Source organism: Mustelus asterias, chromosome 4 (assembly GCF_964213995.1).
Source record: "Mustelus asterias chromosome 4, sMusAst1.hap1.1, whole genome shotgun sequence".
Lineage (NCBI taxonomy): Eukaryota > Metazoa > Chordata > Chondrichthyes > Carcharhiniformes > Triakidae > Mustelus > Mustelus asterias.
In genome coordinates this window covers 3,903,403-3,920,642 of record NC_135804.1, presented here as the reverse complement: position 1 = coordinate 3,920,642, position 17,240 = coordinate 3,903,403, and the positions used below count along the sequence as shown (strand labels likewise).

The following is a 17,240-nucleotide window of genomic DNA, read 5'->3' as shown; positions in this document are numbered from 1 at the left end:
TGTGGGAGGAAACCAGAGCACCCGGAGGAAACCAACGCAGACACGGGGAGAACGTGCAGACTCCACACAGACAGTGACCCAAGCTGGGAATCGAACCCGGTCCCTGGTGCTGTGAGGCAGCAGCGCTAACCTCTGTGCCGCCGTGCCGCCCCAAGAAAGCACATGTGTTGAAGTCGCTCAACATCTTCATGGGGCTAATGGAGAAATTTGGAATTCCAACGGACTCAGTCAGCAACTCCAGAATTGCAAGCGGTCCCAGTGGAGATCCAGCTCTGATACATCAAAGAACTCTTCACCACAACTGCTCTCCAGTTTGGGCAATTGCTTCTTTCACCAAGTATGACTGGAATGGGCAGAAGGTGTGGCTTAGAGCGTCACAGCAGCTCAGATATTAAACTTCCCATGGAACTACTGCAAGCATCAAATACACAGCTTGTCATGTATATGCTGGCTAAATTAAAAGAGCTGTTCGAGTTGTCCCACTCCCGTACCCCCCACTCTCATCATTGGCCCAAAGCTTAGTACATTTTCCTTCAAGTATTTATCCAATTCCCTTTTGAAAGTTACTAGACAGACAGACAGACACACACGGAATTTGTTTAATATAGTCACAGTCTTCTCAAGATTGCATTTTCATCAATGCTCGACTCTCTCTCTCACCAACATAGAAAGTTTCAGAGTTTATCCAATCGAGCTGCAGCATGTGCCACAGAGAATGACGTTAATAACAGTGGATCAGAACATAGAAACATAGAAGATAGGAGCAGGAGGAGGCCATTCGGCCCTTCGAGCCTGCTCCGCCATTCATCACGATCATGGCTGATCGTCCAACTCAATAACCTAATCCTGCTTTCTCCCCATAACCTTTGACCCCATTCGCCCCAAGAGCAAGTGAGAGTTGACAAACACTGAAGTGTTTTTACTCAGCAACGATAATCCACTGATGAACAAGTGTCTCTTGCAGCATAGCAACGCTGGAATTGGGAATATGAGTGATGACGGACAGTTAGACATTCCGCTCCAACTCACAAAACTGCAAAGCTTCACACACAATAGACACATTCTCCTCCCCAGAGCCATGTGATGTTCTGGGAGAGGCAAAATAGAGCAAAACCCGAGGCCAAATTGAAGGAAAAACAAAAAAGATAGAAAATTGCTCGAGCAGGAATGAGAAGGATTCTGAAAATCAGAGTTAAACAGTCAGAAGCTTTTCTTCTGTAGCATTGATGCAAGAGAATGGGTATCACATGGCAGACTAGAATAGAAAGTCATCGGTGTATGTGTGCGTGTAGGGAGGGGATGAGGTGATATGTACTCCGCATTTCAGAAAGTAATTTGACTGGCCGGTTTTCACCAGGATTTTGACCCAGTGACAGTGAAGGAACGGCGATATTTTTCCAAGTCAGGATGTGTGTGACTTGGTGTTGGAGGGAATGCGTGTTTATGGTGGTGAATAGGTGGTCAAGTGGAATGCTTTGTCCTGGATGGTACTGAGCTTCTCAAGTGTTGTTGGAGCTGCACTCACCCAGGCAAGTGGAGAGTATTCTGTCACACCCCTGACTTGTGCCTTGTAGATGGTGAATTTCTCTGTATTCTTGGAGATATACGCCTTCCCCTTGCCCCCAGCCTTATACCATGTGAGAGAATACTCTCCACTTGCCTGGGTGAGTGCAGCTCCAACAACACTTGAGGAGCTCAATACCATCCAGGACAAAGCATTCCACTTGACTCATCCCCCCGCTATTCGCCACCATAAACGCGCATTCCCTCCAACACCAACACACAATGGCAGCCTTTGTAAATCCCCCCAGCTTAGGACCTCGGAACATTCCCAAGTGTTTTCCCTAGCCTGGGAACTACAGGGCGGTGAGTTTAGCAAGGGGTAGTTTAGCATGGCCAATCTACCTAACCTGCACATCTTTGGACTGTGGGAGGAAATCAGAGCACCCGGAGGAAACCCACGCAGACACGGGGAGAATGTGCAAACGCCACACAGACTGACAGTCACCCAAGGCCAGAATTGAACCCGGGTCCCTCGTGCTGTGATGCAACAGTGCTAACCACTGTGCCACCCCAATTAAATCTCCTATATTCAAGGGAGCAGGAGCCTGGTAGTTGTATCAGTGTTATTTTGATGAATCAGCAACCGTGACCATATATCCACCTTGAGGGTCAGTGCCAGGATGGAATGCAGTTTCTCTGAATGGTGTCTAATGATTGTACAGAAGTTTGGTTAAACTCTAACCAGGCTCTGCACAGTCATGACAGAATTTCTACCTCTTTGTTGTCTTGTGATAAAGGCCAACATTCCATATCGGAACGGCACTATTTAAATGCAGCTTTCATAGTGGAGGTGGTGGCCACTGTGATTTTAGACTCAAGTCCACTCTATTTTGTTTAGAGCTCTTGATCAATCCACGTGGGTGTGATACAAATATTTCCCCTGGCCTGCCCTTCACTCCAATCCAAATAAAAACCCAACCAAACTGGGAAGGCAGGATGAACAGGTTCAGCCTCAGCACTGGGTCCAGACAGCCAGAGGCGGTACCTTCAGGAGATAGAGGAGCCAGCCAGCCTCTCAGAAAGACAAAGCACTAAAAACTGTCGCAGCTTTGGTTTTCGAAGCAGCAACGTTCCAGCGGAATAGGCTCACTGCCCCGATTGAATTCCCCAAAATTCCCAGCGATAGGAATGGGAATCCTGAAGTGGTGACACCCAGTTTAAAGCTTCAAATGGTTTGGCAATCAATTCATAAAGCAGACTTTTCTGAAAAGTGTCCATCTCTGTTGCAGGAATCAGAGGGACAAATCACAGAGGGTGGCAAAAGAAAATCAAATCGGGCATTTTCTCCCCAAATTTGCTTCCATTGAATCGACATTCTCTCTTCCGCCTTCTTCCGTCGGGAAAAAGATACTAAAGTCTGAGGTCACGCACCAACCGACTCAAGAACAGCTTCTTCCCTGCTGCTGTCAGACTTTTGAATGGACCTACCTTGCCCTAAGCTGATCTTTCTCTACACTCTAGCTATGTCTATAACACTACATTCTGCACTCTCTCCTTTCCTTCTCTATGGGGTGGCACGGTGGCACAGTGGTTAGCACTGCTGCCTCACAGCGCCAGGGACCCAGTTCAATTCCAGCCTCCAGTGACTGTTTGTGTGGAGTCTGCACGTTCTCCCCGTGTCTGCGTGCATTTCCTCCGGGTGCTCCGGTTTCCTCCCACAGTCCAAAGATGTGCGGGTTAGGTGGATTGGCCATGCTAAATTGACCCTAGTGTCAGGGGGATTAGCACGGTAAATATATGGGGATAGGGCCTGGGTGGTATTGTTGTAGGTGCAGACTCGATGGACCGAATGGTCTCCTTCTGTACTGTAGGGATTCTATGAACGGTATGCTTTGTCTGTACAGCACGCAAGAAACAATACTTTTCACTGTATGTTGACATTAGTAAATCAAATCAAATTAAAATCGGATAATTTGATCCAGTGGGAGACAACTTGTTGAAATCTCCTGGAGGATGTGGAACCAGCAATCCATTTCTTTAACGTCCATTCATATGTAGAAAAGCAAAATAATGCAGATGCTGAATATCCAGAATAAGTCAGAACAAGTCAGGCAGCATCAGTGCAGAGAGAAACAGCTGACATATCAGGTTAGGATGACCTTTGAAACTTTCTAGTGAAAGGTCACCTCAACCTGAAACTTTAACTGCCTCTCCCCGTCTACAGATGATGTGGAGATGCCGGCGTTGGACTGGGTAGGCACAGTAAGAAGTCTCACAACACCAGGTTAAAGTCCAACCCGTTTGGACCTGATGTTGTGAGATTTCTTATTCTCTCTCTCTCTCTCTAGAAGCTGCCTGACCTGCTGAGTTTTTCCAGCATTCTCTGATCTTATTCTGGGATGTATCTTTCCTTTCTTTTCCTGTCCCATTACCATCTTCTTCTACTTGATTTTTGATTTGATTTTTTATTGTCACATGTATTAGTATACAGTGAAAAGTATTGTTTCTTGCACGCTATACAGACAAGGCATACCGTTCATAGAGAAGGAAAGGAGAGAGTGCAGAATGTAGTGTTACAGTCATAGCTAGGGTGTAGAGACCACCATCCCTTTTGTCTTTTCATCTCCCTTCCCCTCACCCCATCACTATCTCCTTCGCAACCCCTTTCCATCACTCTGCACTTATTTCAATCAGTGTTTGTGATCAGAGTTACCTGTAGTTGGGGTGTAGAGGAAATACCAAACTGAGATTGAACAAACTCGAGCAACAAGCATGTTGCGCTGTAATTGAAAACACACACATTCTTTTACCAGCTAATCTTGCACCTACAATTACAAAGATTGTTGCACAATCCCAGTTCATTATAACCACACCACGCACTCACACAATCTCCCTCCTTGTTTACACTGTCCTTTCAAACTCAAGATCCTACGTGGATTTAAACAGTATTTACAGCACAGAAACAGGCCATTCAGCCCAACTGGTCTACGCTGGTGTTTGTACTGCATATGAACCTCCTCCCACCTTATCAACATATCCTTCTATTCCTTTCTCCCTCATTTGTTTATCCAGCTTCCCCTTAAATGACACTTTTCACCTCAACCACTCCCTGTGGCAGCGGCTTCCACATCCTCACCAGTCTCTGGGTTAAGAAATCCTGACTGGATCGATTAGCCAATTGTTAACCCCAAGACAGAAAATGCTGGAAAATCTCAGCAGGTCTGGCAGCATCTGTAAGGAGAGAAAAGAGCTGACGTTTCGAGTCCAGATGATCCTTTCTCAAAGCTCTGACAAACGGTCATCTGGACTCGAAACGTCAGCTCTTTTCTCTCCTTACAGATGCTGCCAGACCTGCTGAGATTTTCCAGCATTTTCTCTTTTGGTTTCAGATTCCAGCATCCGCAGTAGTTTGCTTTTGTTTTAGTCAATTGCTAAACTGGCCCTAGTTCAGTCTGCCTCATACACAATGTGTCGCTCCGATATGCAGCCAGCCCACTCCCAGGAATACTTTATCCCAGGATAAAGCATTACAAACACTGATATGTTACAGGATCATAGAATCCATACAGTGCAGAAAGAGGCCATTCAGCCCATCGAGCCTGCACCGACAGCAATCCTGCCAGGGCAGATGGTGGAATTTGAATTCAATGAAAACTATCTGGAATTAAGAATCTACTGATGACCATGAAACCATTGTCAATTGTTGGAAAAACCCATCTGGTTGACTAATGTCTTTTAGGGAAGAAAATCTGCTGTTCTTACCTGGTCTGGCCTACATGTGACTCCAGAGCCACAGCAATGTGGTTGGCTCTCAACTGCCCTCCAAGGGCAACTAGGGATGGGCAATAAATGCTGATGTGGAGATGCCGGCGTTGGACTGGGGTAAACACAATCACCAGGCAAGAGTGTTCTCTTCCTGTTGGGGAACACTTCAGCGGTCACGGGCATTCGGTCTCTGATCTTCGGGTAAGCGTTCTCCAAAGCGGCCTTCACAACACACGACAGCACAGAGTCGCTGAGCAGAGACTGATAGCCAAGTTCCGCACACATGAGGATGGCCTCAACCGGGATCTTGGGTTCATGTCACACAATCTGTAACCCCCACGACTTGCCTGGACTTGCAAAATCTCACTAACTGTCCTGGCTGGAGACAATACACATCTCTTTAAACTGTGCTTAACCCTCTCTCCACTCACATTGTCTGTACCTTTAAGACTTGATTACCTGTAAAGACCAACCATTATTTTGTAAATTGAGTTTGTGTCTTTGTGCCCTGTTTGTGAACAGAACTCCCATTCACCTGATGAAGGGGCAGCGCTCCGAAAGCTAGTGGCTTTTGCTACCAAATAAACCTGTTGGACTTTAACCTGGTGTTGTGAGACTTCTTACAATAAATGCTGGCCAGCCAGCGACGCCCATGTCCCACGAATGAATTTAAAAATCCCCTAGGCCCTATCCCCATAACCCCATGTATTTACTCTGCTAATCCCCCTGACACCAAGGGTCAATTTAGCATGGCCAATCCACCTAACCCGCACATCTTTGGAGCGTGGGAGGAAACCGCAGCACCCGGAGGAAACCCATGCAGTCACAGGGAGATATTCAGGTGTCAAACAGCCCCACTCATACATCAACACAGAAGCATTGAAGACGTGACTTTTGATTTCCAGTTTAGTGATTAATCTGGTCAGGGTGAGTCCAGCCCCAAAGGATAGAATCATGGAATCCCTACAGTGCAGAATGCATTCGGCCCATCCAGTCTATACTGACTCTCCTACAGAGAATCCCATCCATGCCCTATCCCAATAACACAGTAAGAAGTTTAACAACACCAGGTTAAAGTCCAACAGGTTTATTTGGTAGCATTTGCGGCCAAATAAACCTGTTGGACTTTAACCTGGTATTGTTAAACTTCTTACTATGTTCACCCCAGTCCAACGCCGGCATCTCCACATCATGACTATCCCCATAATCTCATGTATTTACCCCACTAATCCCCCTAACCTACACATCCTGGAACTTGATGTCCATTTAAACCCAGGCAGGCAGTCACCTCTTCACTATGGTACAGTGGCTGAATCAGATTTCTGATTCGTGGACAGGTATTCGCTCTCCTGCATTTCTTTTGTGCCTTTTACAGTCTCAAAACACCCCAAAAATGCTTCACAATCAGTGAAAGATTTCAGAGTGCAGTCACTGTTATCATGCAGGAAACCTGGTGGCCAGAATGCACACAGCAAGATCCCACAAAAAGAATTGAGATAAACCAGGTTAAGTGAGAGATTGGAGAATAAATCCTAGAATCCTACAGTGCAGAAGGAGGCCATTTGGCCCATCGGGTTTGCACCAATCCCACCCAAGCCCTATCCCCATAAGGCATAGATAGGGTGAACGATGGGAAGCTTTTCCCAGGTCGGTGGTGACGTTCACGAGGGGTCATAGGTTCAAGGTGAGGGGGTGGAGGGGGGAGGGGGGGGGGGGGGGAGGTTTAACACGGATATCAGAAGGACGTATTTTACACAGAGGGTGGTGGGGGCCTGGAATGCGCTGCCGGGCAAGGTGGTGGAGGCGGACACACTGGGAACGTTTAAGACTTATCTAGATAGCCACATGAACAGAGTGGGAATGAAGGGATACAAAAGAATGGTCTAGTTTGGACCAGGGAGCGGCGTGGGCTTGGAGGGCCGAAGGGCCTGTTCCTGTGCTGTATTGTTCTTTGTTCTTTATGGAGGTACAAAGACTTGCGGGATGCAAGGAGCAAGTAGGTCAAAAGAAAGGACTTGCATTTCTATAGCACCTTTCACAGCCTTAGGACGTCCCATAGCTCGCTAGCATTTTTTGAAGAGTTGTCACTATGGTGATCTAAAAAAATGCAGCAGCCAAATGTGCACAGCAAGCTCCCACAAACATGACAATAAAACAATGCCACTGCATTTTTACATCCATCTGAGGGGACACATGGGATTGTAAGTTTAACGCCTCATCTGAAAGATGGCACATCCGACAGTGCAGCATTCCTTCAGTACTGCACGGCGGCTATTACAGACTCAGTGTAAGCAAAAGAGAAAACGCTGGAAAATCTCAGCAGGTCTGGCAGCATCTGTAAGGAGAGAAAAGAGCGGATGTTTCGAGTCCAGATGACCCTTTGTCAAAGCTCGCTATTGACATCTGGATTCGAAACGTCAGCTCTTTTCTCTCCTTACAGATGCTGCCAGACCTGCTGAGATTTTCCAGCGTTTTCTCTTTTGGTTTCAGATTCCAGCATCCGCAGTAATTTTCTTTTATCTCAGAGTGTAAGCTTGGGTTGTGTGCTCAGGTCCCCGGAGTGGGATTTGAACCCACAACCTCATGACTAAGAGGCAAAATTGCTACCCACATTGCCAAGGCCCCAGGAAGTGATGCAATGTGCTTCAATCTCACAAAACAGTGCCATCAAACAGAGAAGGAAGAGGGAGGCCAGAGTTTTCAGGCACATCGTTCTCTAGGCTGAGAGTCAGACTGACCTTAGGACACAAAAGAGATTCTCAACAACCTCACCAGCTCCTCCCATTTAAGTGGAATGGCCAGTCTTGTGTTAGCAGGTGGCTTGCGCTCCTGTTGGCATGGTACCACCAGCTTTACACACAAACCATTGTGCCACATTTGAAATTAGACCCAATCTGAATACAATCCGAAAACTTGAGACCCAAACAGTTCCAGAGTCGCCTGAATGGATTCCAATGGTTCAAAGGCCTGTTCGCATTCCCTCAACCTTTGCTTCTTTCTACAACTTAACTGGCTTTTTCAAATCAAGTTGAGGTTGTACTTAAAGATTTCCAGAAGGTATTTGAGAAGGTGTCACACCAAAGGTTATTGTGGAAAATAAAAGCTCATGGTGTAGGGGTTAACATATTGGCATTGGGAGGAGATTGGCTGGCTAACAGCAAACAGAAAGTAGGCATAAATAAGTAATTTTCAGATTGGCAGAATGTAACAAGCGGTGTGCCACAGGGATCAGTGCTGGGACTTCAACTGTTTATAGTTTATATAAATATCTTGGATAAAGGGATTGAAGGGTTGGTTGTCAAATTTGCCTGATGGCACAAAAATAGATACAAAATTAACTTATGAAGAGGACATAAGGAGGTTACAAAGAGAGAGAGAAAGGTGAAGTGAATGGGCAAAGATCTGGCAAATGAGAGTATAATGTTTTTTAAAATTCATTCATGGGACATGGGCGTCACTGGCTGGTCAGTGTTTATTGCCCATCCCTAGTTGCCTGAGGGCAGTTGAGAGTCAGCCACATTGCTGTGGCTCTGGAGTCACATAAAGGCCAGACCGGGTAAGGATGGCAGATTTCCTTCCCTCAAGGACATTAGTGACCCAGGTAGGTTTTTCCGACAATCGGCAATGGTTTCATGGTCATCAGTAGATTCTTAATTCCAGATATTTTTTATTGAATTCAAATTCCACCATCTGCCTTGGAGGGATTCGAACCCGGGTCCCCAGAACATTAGCTGAGTTTCTGGATTAATATTCTAGCCATATTACCATTAGGCCATCGCCTCCAATGTGGGCAAATGTGAAATTGTCTGCTTTGGCAGAAAGAATAAAAAATAAGCTTATTATCCAAGTGTTGAGAGATTGCAGAGCTCTGAGCTGCAGAGGGATCCGGGTGTCCCAGTTCATGAATCACAAAAGGCCGGTATAGAGGTCCAGCAAGTAATTCGGAAAGCTAATAGAATGTTATCATTTATTGTGAGGGGAATTGAATACAAAAATAAGGAGGTAATGTTTCAGTTATACAGGACAGGTGTGAGATGACATTTGGAGTACTGTGTACAGTATTGGACACCTTATTTAGGGAAATTTGTAAGTGTTTTGGAAGTCGTTCAAAGAAAGCTGACCAGATGAACACCTGGAATGAGTGGGGTTTCATTTGAGGGACGGTGAGGCAGGCGAGGCTCGTACCTGCTGGAGTTTAGAAGAGTAAGAGGCAACTTGAAACATACAAGATCCTGTGGGGTATTGACAGGGTGGATGTGGAGACGATGTTTCCTCGTAGAATCTAGAACTGGGGGGGTCACTGTTCAGAAATAACGGGTCACCCATTTAAAATGTAAATGAGGTGATTTTGTTTCCCTCAAATGGTTGTGAATCTTTAGAACTCTCTTCCTCAAAAGGTGGTGGAAGCAGAGTCTTTGAATATTTTTAAAGCAGAGGTGGACAGATGCTTGGTGAGCAAGGGGGTGAAAGATTATCAGGATTAGGCAGGATACAGAGTGGAGGTTACTATCAGATCGGCCATCATCTTATTGAATGGTGGAGGAGGATTGAGGGGCTGAATGGCCTATTCCTGCTCTTTGTTCGTATGTTTTAAAGTTTATTTATTTGTCACAAGTAAGGCTTACATTAACATTGCAATGAAGTTTCTGTGAAACTTCCCCCAGTTGCCGCACTCTGGCGCCTGTTCGGGTCAATGCACCTAAGCAGCACATCTTTCAGACTGTGGGAGGAAACCGGAGCACCCGGAGGAAACCCACGCAGACACGGGGAGAATGTGCAAACTCCGCACCGACAGTGAGCCAAGCCGGGAATCGAACCCGGGTCCCTGGCGCTGTGAGGCAGCCGTGCTAACCACTGTGCCACCGTGCAAGCTTGTTGTCACCTAACCATGATGACTGGAATTCGCTGTTCCCATTAACCGTGACATGTTTCGGAATGCCGTGTGTTGGCTCAGACGCAGATTCGTCAACAATAATGAAATTCAACTAAATGCTTGCGGGCCACAATTTCTTTTAAATATTCTCAACTCATGACAGGATTTAGCTGTGTTGGGTAGAGCACAAATTACAATCTTTAAACTGAGAGGTTAGATCAGTAAACAATCAGGCGGGCATGTTTACGGTCTTGACAGATAACACTTTACACATTACCCTAGGACTGGCTGAACCCAAGTCAGAAAGGTGCCAAAACTCAGTTAAAAAATCATGGGTGCTGGCCAATATTTATCCTACAACCAACATTACAAAAAATGAGCTGTTTGTAAATTGGCTGCTGTGTTACCAGCACTTGATGTGGAGATGCCGGCGTTGGACTGGGGTAAGCACAGTAAGAAGTCTCACAACACCAGGTTAAAGCCCAACAGGTTTAATTGGTAGCAAATACCATAAGCTTTCGGAGCGTGCTGCTCCTTCGTCAGATGGAGTGGTCTCTGTTCTCCAACAGTGCACAGAGACACAGAAATCAAGTTACAGAATACTAATTAGAATGCATTCTAATTGGAAAGGGTGAAAGGATCTGAAGGTGTAGCCCAATCGAAGATTTCTCAAGCAGATCCGTCAGAGGATGAGCAACAAGACAAAATGTCTTTCAAGAGAAATTTTCCAAGGCTGGATGCGGTGACAAAATATACAAGAGCAGAAAGATACAGAAGCCACAGAAAACTGCCCAAACCACTATGCCACCGTGCTGCTGCCTCACAGCGCCAGGGATCCAGGTTTGATTCCCGGCTTGGGTCACTGCCTGTGCAGAGTCTGCACATCCCCCCCATGTCTGCGTGGGTTTCTTCCGGGTGCTCCGGTTTCCTCCCACAGTCCAAATAATGTGCAGGTTAGGTGCACTGGCCGTGCTAAATTCTCCCTCAGTGTACCCAAACAGGTGGCAGAGTGTGGCGAGTAGGGGATTTTCACAGTAACTTCATTGCAGTGTTAATGTAAGCGTACTTGTGACACGAATAAATAAATTTTAAAAAAACAGCAAACAGGAATTCAAGTAAGAACATAAACTATTTTTAAGTCTTATCTACAGCTCCCAATGCACTGAGTGACATCAGTAACTTTAACCATGAGCCTGTGGGAATTCCAGATAAATGGGAAACAAACAAACAGACTGGAGGAAAGGATTAGACAGACCAGCATCAATGCCAATTCCCAGCCTGCAACACAAACTGGCTGCCAACCCTTCAAGGAATTCACCGTTAAACATCACGGCTCAGCTCGGGTCCCTCAGTGCTGAAGATACCTCCAGAAATAGTTCCTGAATATCCAAGGCTTGTGTTGGGTTGCCCTGACTTCAGCAAGAGAAAAATCCCATTCCGATCAATCTCAGCACCGGTAAGTAATTGGGGAAGAGGTAGAAAGCTGAAAGAACAAACTGCATTTCTGTAGCACCTTTCACAGCCTCAGGACATCCCAAAGCACGTTACATACATTTTCTGAAATCTAATTAGTCGGTGAAGGATAAGATCAAAGCAAATCTTTACTCAGTAACGCACAGTCGTTAGCGCTGCTGCCTCACAGAGCCAGGGACCCGGGTTTGATTCCCGGCTTGGGTCACTGTCTGTGTGGAGTTTGCACGTTCTCCCCGTGTCGACATGGGTTTCCTCCGGGTGCTCCGGTTTCCTCTCACAGTCCGAAAGACGTTCTGGTTAGAGGTGCATTGGCCGTGCTAAATTCTCCCTCAGTGTACCCGAACAGGCACTGGAGTTGGCAACAAGGGGAATTTCACAGTAACTTCACTGCAGTGTTATGTGAGCCTACTTGTGACTAATAAATAAAACATTAAAAACTTTAAATCGATGCCCTCCACCTGTAGTTAATCACAATTGATACACAATTTACAACAGACATTGTAATGCAGGAAGTAATCTATTTGTGCACAGCAAGCTCCCACAAACTACAGTGAGATAAATGACAATAATATACTGATCTGGACACGAGAGGAGCATCCTTACTCTTTAAAAAAGTGTCATGGGGTAAACAGGACTTTGGTCTCATCTGAAAAACGGCACCTCTGACTGTGCAGCACCCCCACAGTATTGCACTGGGACGGGGGGGTGGGGGGTGGGGCGGTCAGACTAGGTCAGTGACGGGCACCCTAGGCTAGCACATGAGTGGCCACAAGACTGAAATCGGGCTTGTTCACTAACCCTGACCCCATGAATAAGATTAAATACGTTTAATGCATGCCAAATATTTCATAAGTTATAGAAAATGTTTTCTTACCTATATATTAATAGAGCTATAATCAACTTAAGATGGTAAAAACAAAAGGCATATTGACACTTTGGACACAGAGGGAGCTCACGGCTCTCATAATCCGCGAGCAATCCGCACGCACCTCGCTTCACTCGCGAATCACTTCAGTCACACCGGCAGGAAAAAAAACTGCACAGATGGGAATCATTGGAATGCGGTAACCGTGCGCACGGATAACAGTCAACAAAATGTCTCATTGGCCACACTCAGGACCCAGAAGGGCCGCATGTGGCCCCTGGGCTATTGGTTGTCCATCTCTGCTCTAGACTCTGTGCGCAAAGTTCCTACACAGTGAGAATTTGAACTCACAACCATCTGTCCCAGGACCAGGTTCACCGCTCACCGAGACCGGGGCTCACGCTTCAACAAAAAGCTGGAAATCTTAAACAAAATGAGAAAATACAGGGAACGCGCGGAGGATCAGGTAGAGTCTGCAGAGGGAAACAGTAACAGCCGATTCGGAACAGACCCAACGTCTCGAAACTGAGAACCCGCGAGGGTCACCTGATTCCACCACAATCTGTAACCGGTTTTAAACGCTGCGCCATGTTCTGATCAACCTGAACCATCAACTCTTTCTCCTTCCACAGATAAGACCATAAGATATAGGAGCAGAAACAGGCCATTCGGCCCATTGAGATGCTGCTCGACCTGCTGATTATTTTTAGCATTTCCTTTTTTCTATTTTAGGTCCACGAGAGATTGTTTTTAACATGTGCGTGGTTCCTTCGGTAATACTCTCGCCCGAGTCACGTGGTTCCAATCCTACTCCAGGACTCAAGCACCAAAGTCAAGGCTGCAGTACTGAGCGAGTGCCGCACTGTCAGAGGACTCAGTAACTGAGGCTCCAGCTGCCTGCTCTTGTGGATGTACAACACTCCACGGCGCAGTTTCGAAGACGGGACAGGGGATGGTCCCGGCCAATATTTATCCCTCAACACCACACAAACAACAAAAGATCTGGTCACGGTCACATTGCAGTTTGTGGGAGTTTGCAGGGTGTAAAGTGGCTGTTGTATTTCCTACATTACAGTGACTGCACTTGAAAAAAATTACTTCATTGTCTGTGAAGCTCTTTGTGGTGTCTGGTGGTCACGCAAAGCACTAAATAAAGGAGATTTTCTTCTCTCGTAGCTGTAATTAACTCCCCAGCAGTAACGAGGTGTGTGTGTTCGTTTGATGGGGGGAGGGGGTTTGTTTTGTGTGTGGGAAGGAGTGTAGGGATTGTGTGTGTGTTTGGGGGGTGGTGGAAGGTGTAGGAAGTGTTGTATGTGATTTTATATTGAGAGAGAGAGACATGTGGGGGGTATGTATGAGGGTGTTTTGTCTGCGTACACACAAACAAGGAACAGAAGTAGGCCATTCAGCCCCTCCAGCTTGCTCCATCATTTAATAACCTATGGCTCCCCGTGCCCCCACCCCCTCCCTCCCCACCCTACCAAGAATCTGTCCACCTCTGCTTTAAAAATATTCAAAGACTCTGCTTCCAGCACCTCCTCAGGAAGAGAGATCCAAAGACTCATGACCCTCTCAGGATTCAGCTCGTCATCTTAAATGTTCAACTCCTTATTTTTAAACGGCGATCCCTTAGTTCCAGATTCTTCCACAAGAGGAAACATCTTTCAAACACAACGTGTAAATGTGTGCACACATAAGGGTTTGTATGCTTGTGTGTATGTGGGCTTTGTGTGTGCATGTGTATACATGTGAGGGTGTATGTATGTATGTGAGGGTAGTGTGTGTAAATGAAAGTTTACTAGAGGTGTGTGTGTATATATGAGGGTGTTTTAAGTGTGTATAGAAGTAGTGTATGTTTACACAGGAGGATGTTTGAGTGTGTACAGAGATGTGTGTGTATGTATGAGGTATTTGTGTAGAGGTGAGTGTATATGGGGGTGTACAGAGCTGTGTGTGTATATATGAGTGTGTGTGTGTTGACTGTGTACACAGCTGTGTATATATGGGGGTGTTTAGTGTGTACACAGCTGTGTATATATAGGGGTGTTTAGTGTGTACACGGCTGTGTATATGAGGGTGTTTGTGTACAGAATGTGTGTACATGAGGGTGTTTTAAGTGTACAGAGTTGTGTGTGTGTGTCTATGAGGGAGTTTAGTGTGTACAGAGCTGTGTGTGTGTGTCTATGAGGGGGTTTAGTGTGTACAGAGCTGTGTGTATACAGAGCTGTGTGTGTGTGTCTATGAGGGGGTTTAGTGTGTACAGAGCTGTGTGTATATATATATATATATATATATATATATATATATATATATATATATATATATATATATATATATATATATATATATATATGTATATATATACACACACACACACGAGCTGTGTGTATGTGTGTGTATATAGGAAGAAGTCTCACAACACCAGGTTAAAGTCCAACAGGATTATTTGGTAGCAAAAGCCACTCCACACACACAGCAGTGTGTGTGTGTGTACATACACACAGAGTTGTGTGTGTGTGTATACACACAGAGTTGTGTGTGTGTGTATACACACAGAGTTGTGTGTGTGTGTATACACACAGAGCTGTGTGTGTGTGTATACACACAGAGCTGTGTGTGTGTATACACACAGAGCTGTGTGTGTGTATATACACAGAGCTGTGTGTGTGTATATACACCGAGCTGTGTGTGTGTGTGTGTGTATACACCGAGCTGTGTGTGTGTATACACCGAGCTGTGTGTGTGTGTGTATACACAGAGCTGTGTGTGTGTGTGTGTGTGTGTATACACCGAGCTGTGTGTGTGTGTATACACCGAGCTGTGTGTGTGTGTGTATACACTGAGCTGTGTGTGTGTGTGTATACACTGAGCTGTGTGTGTGTGTGTATACACTGAGCTGTGTGTGTGTGTGTGTGTATACACAGAGCTGTGTGTGTGTGTATACACACAGAGCTGTGTGTGTGTATACACACAGAGCTGTGTGTGTGTATACACACAGAGCTGTGTGTGTGTATACACACAGAGCTGTGTGTGTGTATACACACAGAGCTGTGTGTGTGCATACACACAGAGCTGTGTGTGTGTATATACACAGAGCTGTGTGTGTGTATATACACAGAGCTGTGTGTGTATATACACCGAGCTGTGTGTGTGTGTGTATACACCGAGCTGTGTGTGTGTGTGTATACACCGAGCTGTGTGTGTGTGTGTGTGTACACAGAGCTGTGTGTGTATACACAGAGCTGTGTGTGTGTGTGTATACACAGAGCTGTGTGTGTGTGTGTATACACAGAGCTGTGTGTGTGTGTGTATACACAGAGCTGTGTGTGTGTGTGTATACACAGAGCTGTGTGTGTGTGTGTATACACAGAGCTGTGTGTGTGTGTGTATACACAGAGCTGTGTGTGTGTGTGTATACACAGAGCTGTGTGTGTGTGTGTATACACAGAGCTGTGTGTGTGTGTGTATACACAGAGCTGTGTGTGAGGGGTGTATATAGAGCTGTGTATATGAGGATGTGTATACAGATCTATGTGTATATGTGGTTACGCTGCCAGTGAAATCACACTCACCACCTCCAGGATCTTGAGGCTGCCGAACCTGGAGCGCAGGTAGTCGGTGTCGCAGCTGATGCGGAGGGGGTGCGGAGCCAGAGCCGGCTCTGTGGTGGGCTGGTACGGGCTGCTGGCCCCGGACATCATGGAGGTGCTGGAGGCTTCTCCCCCGAAGCCATCCCCATCGCCGGCATCGCTCATCCTGCCCCGGGGAGAGTAAGCAGCGCCGCCCGGGACAGAGGCACACAGCGCGGCCGCACACAGCAAACTTTCCCCGGGAGTTTGGAGCGGCTCCGGGGCGGGAAGCGGATTTAATTCCCAGGGAAAGGCAACAGGGCGAGGGTTCGCTCACACAAAGCCCCGAGCATGGTGCCGGGCCCCCGGACACACCGCCTCTGCTGCCGCCTCTCCGTCTCCGATCCCCGGGCAGGGTGAGGACAGTGAGCCGCTGCTGGTGCTGCCGCCCCGGCTGCCTGTCTCTCTCTGGCTCCCTCTCCCTGCCGCCTCCCTCTCTCTCTAATCCCACCTTCACTCCGCCTCTCCCTCTTTAATCTGTCATCTCCTCACTATTTATATTCGCAGCTCGCGATCCAGTATAATCCCCAATCTTATCAACCCCTAAACTGCCAGCCTCTCCCAGTCTGTCTGTTCCCAGTCTCTTTGTCTCTGTCTATTCCCAGTCTGTCTATTCCCAGTCTCTGTCCATTCCCATTCTGTCTATTCCCAGTCTCTCTGTCTATTCCCATTCCCAGTCTGTCTATTCCCAGTCTGTCTATTCCCATTCCCAGTCTGTCTATTCCCAGTCTCTCTGTCTATTCCCAGTCTCTCTGTCTATTCCCAGTCTCTGTCTGTTCCCATTCCCAGTCTGTCTATTCCCAGTCTCTGTCTGTTCCCATTCCCAGTCTGTCTATTCCCAGTCTCTCTGCCTATTCCCATTCTGTCTTTTCCAATCTCTCTGTCTATTCCCATTCCCAGTCTGTCTATTTTTTGATTTGATTTATTATTGTCACATGTTTTAACATAGTGGAAAGTATTGTTTCTTGCGCGCTATACAGACAAAGCATACCGTTCATAGAGAAGGAAATGAGAGAGTACAGAATGTAGTGTTACGGTCATAGCTAGGGTGTCGAGAAAGATCAACTTAATGCAAGGCAAGTCCATTCAAAAGTCTGACAGCAGCAGGGAAGAAGCTGTTCTTGAGTCGGTT

At 46.4% G+C, this 17,240-nt stretch overlaps 1 protein-coding gene across 1 annotated transcript in view; it reads right to left on the bottom strand.

Annotated features, from left to right (window-relative positions):
* Positions 1 to 16,531, bottom strand: part of cmtm4 (CKLF-like MARVEL transmembrane domain containing 4) — a 77,428-nt gene extending 60,897 nt beyond the window's left edge. Inside the window, exon 1 of the mRNA XM_078210538.1 lies at positions 16,052 to 16,531. Within this exon, the coding sequence (XP_078066664.1) occupies positions 16,052 to 16,234 (183 nt within the window). The 5' untranslated portion in view covers positions 16,235 to 16,531. The remainder of the gene's footprint in view (positions 1 to 16,051) is intronic.
* Between the last annotated feature and the right edge of the window lie 709 nt (positions 16,532 to 17,240).